We start from the raw sequence: 6,048 nt of genomic DNA, 5'->3' as shown, positions 1-6,048 counted from the left end.
ACATGCTGCGCCAGGCACTGGGAACGGGGCCGGGGCACAAGGGGAGCCAGTGGGCAGCAGTCTAGTGGCTTGAATTAGAGGCTGGCAAATTTAGAAAATGCTGGGCACCCTTGTGTGTGCGTTGAGGCCAGGTGTGGTACTGATCTGTCCCAGGAGGCAGGAGGGCATCCTGGCGGATTCTGACACGGGGGCGGGGCATGGAGGTGGGAGACCATCTTGTCTCCACCTCGGCTTGAAGTGGGGCATGGCTTGGCTGAAGGCCCTTCGGAGAGGCATCAGGCATCCTCTCCCCAAGGCCGGCAGCTTTCTGCTGTCTATGCAGAAGTCAGTCTAGGGATTGGCTTGAGACTTTGGACATTGAGGCCCTTAGATTAGGGAAGCAGGAGAGGAGGGACCACAGAGATGGGGCCTGAGCGAGGCCAGGAGGATGGGAGTAGTCGTGGAGGCTGGGAGCTGCATCTGCCTGAGGCAACTGTGCAGCATAGTGTGATCTAGAACGGGGGGGGGGGGGGAACTGTGTGTCTAACAATAGGGCTTGGGTAAATTAATGCATACAGTGGAAAACCATGCAGCTGTTAAAATGATGATGTAGATAAATATTTATTGATATGGAAAGATGTTCACAACATATTGCTGAGTGGAAAAAACAAATTACAAAATAATTTGTGCAGCATGAGCCCACTTGTAAAAAAAAAATGAACATATATATGGAGGAAAATCTGGTAGTGTTTATCTCCAGGTGGTAAAATCATGGCTAATTAAATTTTTTCGTTTTGCTTATCTATATTTTCTGATTTTTCTACAGCGAATGTGTCATACAAAATAATGAAAGTTTGGCAAACAACCACGACCATGTCTATCTACCTCTCCGGTTCTTGTGTGGACATCTTTGGATAGTTAAGGGCTGAGTGTGGGGGATGGGTCTAGGGTCTGATGGAGGTTGAGGATGGAGCCAAGGAGCCTGGGTGACACAGGTCCGGGGAGGTGGCTGAAGGGGGTGAAGGGGGGACCTCTCTCTGCTGCTGCTGAAATAAGCCTGGGTCACACACACAGAGGGACCAGTCACTGAGCCTCACTGACAAGCCCTTCCTGCTCTAGTTCCATCTCTCCCGCCCCACCCCCCAGACTGCTTTACCCTCATTTCAACTAGATTTCACTGGAACAAAGAGAGAAGGCCGTACATTGTGACTTTCCTGGCAAGCTAGAAGGACAGCCACTCCTAGTCACAGAGAGTAATTGGGATGAGGGTTTGTCCCATCTTTTTCTCCTTTTAATGCCCCCTGACTTTCCCAGCTCCTCCACCCATAGCAGGATCAAAAGTCATGGGGTATCCCCTCCCCAAGAGTCCCCTCCCCATGTTACTGCTCAGGTCCAGGGTCAAGCGTGGCTGAAGACTTCGAGACCCTCACCTTCCCTCTCTTGCTGGGACTCACCAGGGAAAACCTCGGCAGGCAGCTGATAACATGCCCAAATGGAGTGCGTCTCCCCAGCGTGGGGTAAGAGGCATTGCCCCGTCTGGAGCTCAGGGGTGAAGCTGGCTCTGGGAGCTGGGGAGGGGGCAAGCAGCCAGGCCTTGTCTGCAGAGCCAGAGACCTGGCAGTGCCGGGCTGGCCGCACCCCCCCCGGGCCTTCCCCTTGTGCCCACTGCATGACTCACCTTGGCACAGACACAATGGTCAGGGGTGGGCACAGAGCCTGCCCCCCACTGCACCCCGGCCCCCTCAGAGGCTTCCGAGAAGCTCTTTGAGCTGGGGGCTTGGGCTGTACTCTGCCTAATAGCCTGGCATCTTGGGATAAAAACAGCACAGCCCCCCGGGGGCTGCCCTCTCCGTGTGGCGCCCTGACCAGTGGTGGAAAACAAGGCTCTATTCAGCAAGTGTCCAGGAGAAGGGGATCAGAGGCCCAAGCATGGGCAGCAGGGGGGGTGGGGAGATGAGGGCTTCCCAGAAGTCCAAGGACACAGATGGGTGAGGGGCCTGGGTGAGGTTCTGGCCCCCCATGGAACCAGAACAGAAGGGTGGATGGATCTGAAGGGTCAGGCTCCAGGACGCCTGGCCCTGGGCTCCTAGTATGGACCCAGTGGCTCCCGGGTTCCCACACTGACTCATCCCCAGAGGCCTTTCCGTCCTCTCAGCCTGATGTGTGGGAACTCAAAGGAGATAAATCTCCAGTGTGAAAGTGAGGTGAGGGGTGGCTGGGAAAACAGGGTGATGCGGGAACAAAGATGGGAGCCAGGACAGCCAGCGCATCCATAATTGCTTTTGTGTGGCTGTCAAGGCCCGGCTCCAGACCGGGGTGCAGAGAGGCTGGGCAAGGGGCAAGCGAGCCCCCTGGGACTGAGGCAGGGGCTTAACTGGGGTCCAGGGAGAAGGCCAGGGAGTGCGGCGCCTGCCCCTCTTGCTCCCTCAAAGCTTCCATGTTCCTTCCTTCATCCTCCCCCGCCTCCCTGCCAGACAGAGGCCTCAACTGACCCTCTAGACAAAGGGCTGGTGTCCAGTTGCAGCCCACAGCCCCAGACCTCCAGGGAAGGGGGAGAAAGCAGGAATGCAGGACGCCCATGTTCGGAGGGGAAGAGTCCAACAGTCTGCTGGGAATGCGGCTCAGCAGGAAACTGCAACGTGGGCTGGAACACGTTCGTTCTCTGCAAGTTCCCAGCACTTAGCAGGCACTCGAAGGAAGAGTGCTGTGCTGCGATGGGCTCTAAGAGGTGGAAAGCAGGTCAGAGGTCATCTGATCCAGACCTTTCCTGGGGAAAGGGCCTCCCTGCCCAGTGGTCAGGGCCGCAGACGGAGCATCCAGCCCCAGGCACCAGGAGGGTCCCTGTCTGTGGCCAGACTGGGGCTGGCAGGCCCGGGAGGCCCTGCCTCTGGGCACGGTGACCTCGGTGGGGTGAGAAGGGCTCTCCCCATGGCCGAGCTGTGGCCCGGCCCCTCCCCCTCAGGCCATGCCAGGGGGCGTTGCCCGGGGCGGCTGGGGCAGCGCCAGGCCGGCCCACGCCTCCATAAAGCCCTCACTTCCCAGGAGCGGCCGGAGTCTGGCCAGCATGGAGAGGAGACGGGTCACCTCAGCGGCTCGCCGCTCCTACAGCTCCTCCTCGGACGTGCTCGGGGGAGGCCTGGTCTCCGGCCGCCGCCTGGGCCCGGGCCCGGGCACCCGCCTCTCCCTGGCCAGGATGCCGCTTCTTCTCCCAGCCCGGGTGGACTTCTCGCTGGCCGGGGCCCTCAACACCGGCTTCAAGGAGACGCGGGCCAGTGAGCGGGCAGAGATGATGGAGCTCAACGACCGCTTTGCCAGCTACATCGAGAAGGTGCGCTTCCTGGAGCAGCAGAACAAGGCGCTGGCTGCGGAGCTGAACCAGCTGCGGGCCAAGGAGCCCACCAAGCTGGCCGATGTCTACCAGGCTGAGCTGCGTGAGCTAAGGCTGCGGCTCGACCAGCTCACAGCCAGCAGCGCCCGGCTCGAGGTCGAGAGAGACAATCTGACGCAGGACCTGGGCACCCTGAGGCAGAAGTGAGGAGGGGGCCCGGGGAGAGGGGCCTCATGAACAGGGAAGATGCCCGATGCCCCCCGCCCCCACCCCCGGCCCAGCGGGAGTGCCGCAGACCCGCAGGATGTCAGGCAGGGGGTTTTGCCTCCATGATCCTTGGCTCCTCTGTTTCCCCATCTCTGGGAGGGGAGGGCTGTCCTTGCTCCCCAAGATGATGGGAGGGACTGGGAGGAGCCCAGAGTCTCAGGGATCTGAATCCCGAAGACCTCTGGCCAAGGAGCCTGCGTACTCTCAGCACGTCCCCGTTGGGGAGAGCTGTGCGGGAAGAGTCAGGGACCCCGCAGGCAGGGTCTTCGCATTTCATTCACTGCAGGGCCTGGTGGCCTTTTGGGTCCGTAGAGAGGAGGAATGGGAAGAGGAAATTGGTGGGCAGTAGGAGGACTGGGCTCCCAGGGGAAAGGAGGTGAGGGAAAGAGCAGGCCTGGCTTCGGGAACACAGATGATGCTCCCTGTTACCAGCTTATGACCCTGGTCAAGCCACTTCAGCCTGCAGAGCTGTGAAGCAGAGATTCTAATAAAACCCATTTCCAAAGGTCAGGGGAAACCCCAGGGATGGGTGTTTTGCTGAGCTGGCAGGGCACGCACGTGTGTGTGTGTGTGTGTGTGTGTGTGCCCTCAAAGTGCAGGAGGATGAGTGTGTTTGTGCATGCAGCCGTGAGTGTATGTTGGTGAAAGCACCTGTGTGAGTAGGAACAGGGGACCAGCCTTGATAAAGCACCTTAGTAACGAGTTAAAGCAAAGGTCCTTGTCTGCTCACCCTCCTGGCCAAGGCTCTGTCTGAGACCCTATGCCCTTCACTCCTCCTGCCATTCCACTGGTCCTGGGGGTGGGGATTCTCTCTGGCAGCCACCTCCAGGGAGATTGGGGGGCAGGGGTCCAAGATCCTCAGAAGAGCCTGGACCCAGGAATGTGTCCCCCTACCCCAGGCTCCAGGATGAAACCAACCTGAGGCTGGAGGCTGAGAACAACCTGGCCACCTATCGACAGGTCAGGGAGGTGGAGGGGAGGGGGAAGGATGGGGGGGTAAAGGGTTGATGGCAGGTCACACAAATAGCCCCCAAGCCCAGCCCTCCAGAACAATGTGCTGCTCTCCCCCGCCACAGAAGGAGGGATCAGACAAGGCTAGGGAGCGGGGAGGAGGAGTCTGGGGTCAGAGCAGCCTTTTGCCCCTCCTTGCTCCAGGAGGCAGATGAAGCCACCCTAGCCCGCCTGGATCTGGAGAGGAAGATTGAGTCTCTAGGGGAGGAAATCCGGTTTTTGAGGAAGATCCACGAGGAGGTAAGGCCAACATAGAGACTGGAATGGATAGAGACAGAGAGCCTGAGATTGAGAAATACTCACAGACAGAGAGAAAGAAAATGAGAGAGAGAGACTGAGGGAGACAGACATAGAGACAAAAGAGCATCCTCAGTCCCTGGTGAAATTCATACAGACACACACCCCTTACTAAGCATTATAACAGACCTTGTTGCCTCATTTTTTATTTCACTACAGTCTTGTGAGATAGGGACCCTCCCAGTATGATCTCCCAGTATGATCTCTGTGAAACAGAGGACACCGAAGCCCCGCCAGGTTAAAGAACTTGCTAAGGTCACATAGTTAGTCTCTCTGACATCACCCCCACTGCCACCTGTCTCCATTTAAATGAGAGCCCTTCATTTTAAAAAGATACCACTGAGCTCTCTGACTTCAGATTATGGATTCAGAGTCCATGATGCCAAGGAACCTGGGAACCCATAGACACACCCACACCACGGGGACTCGGTCACTCTCCCACAAGAACACAGGCACGCATTCAGTGCTCCTGCCTGGCCGAACCTGGGAGGAGGACACCATGAGGCCCCCAAACGACCCTCTGCTCCCCTAGCCTGGGCCATGCCACTTCCTCTAACTAGAACTGCCCCATTTCCCTTAGCCAACGTCAGCGTCCAAGGGGCAGGCAGACCAGGGCAGAATACTGTGGGGAAACCCCAGTGGCAGCCCGGGCCCCCGGTCCTGGCATCGCCTTCTCTCATCTTGCCCAGGAGGTGCAGGAGCTCCAGGAGCAGCTAGCCCAGCAGCAGGTCCACGTGGAGCTGGATGTGGCCAAGCCGGACCTCACGGCGGCCCTGAGAGAGATCCGCACGCAGTACGAGGCCATGGCGTCCAGCAACATGCATGAGGCCGAGGAGTGGTACCGGTCCAAGGTAGCCCTGACTGTGGGCCAGCCTGCCTCCTCTGGGCAGCCCTACTGGCTCCATACAAGAGAATTGGGGAACAAGGGTGGAGGAAGCTGGGAGAGGATCCTCTCTGGGTGATTGACCTTCACCAGAGAAACGAGGTGGCTTGCCCAGGGTCACACAGACACCATTACTGCCAATGAATATTTCTTCCTTCCTTCCTTCCTTCCTTCCTTCCTTCCTTCCTTCCTTCCTTCCTTCCTTCCTTCCTTCCTTCCTTTCTTTCTTCTTTCTTTTTCTTTCTTTCTTTCTTTCTTTCTTTCTTTCTTTCTTTCTTTCTTT

General features: G+C 57.9%; 1 protein-coding gene across 3 annotated transcripts in view; it reads left to right on the top strand.

The window, feature by feature from the left end:
* Positions 1 to 3,021: 3,021 nt before the first annotated feature.
* The window catches only part of GFAP (glial fibrillary acidic protein), a 9,590-nt gene continuing 6,563 nt past the window's right edge, over positions 3,022 to 6,048 (top strand). For all 3 annotated transcript variants that reach the window (XM_025861835.2, XM_025861834.2, XM_073889151.1), the window contains exons 1-4: positions 3,022 to 3,510; positions 4,474 to 4,534; positions 4,730 to 4,825; positions 5,572 to 5,733. In XM_025861835.2, coding sequence (XP_025717620.2) covers positions 3,044 to 3,510; positions 4,474 to 4,534; positions 4,730 to 4,825; positions 5,572 to 5,733 — 786 coding nt within the window. In that variant the 5' untranslated portion in view covers positions 3,022 to 3,043. The remainder of the gene's footprint in view (positions 3,511 to 4,473; positions 4,535 to 4,729; positions 4,826 to 5,571; positions 5,734 to 6,048) is intronic.

This window comes from Callorhinus ursinus, unplaced genomic scaffold (assembly GCF_003265705.2).
Source record: "Callorhinus ursinus isolate GAN/ISIS: 27379988/994484 unplaced genomic scaffold, GSC_fseal_2.0 scaffold102, whole genome shotgun sequence".
In the NCBI taxonomy this organism is placed as follows: Eukaryota; Metazoa; Chordata; class Mammalia; order Carnivora; family Otariidae; genus Callorhinus; species Callorhinus ursinus.
The sequence above is the reverse complement of the archived record's forward strand: the minus strand, read 5'-3'. Positions and strand labels throughout refer to the sequence as shown.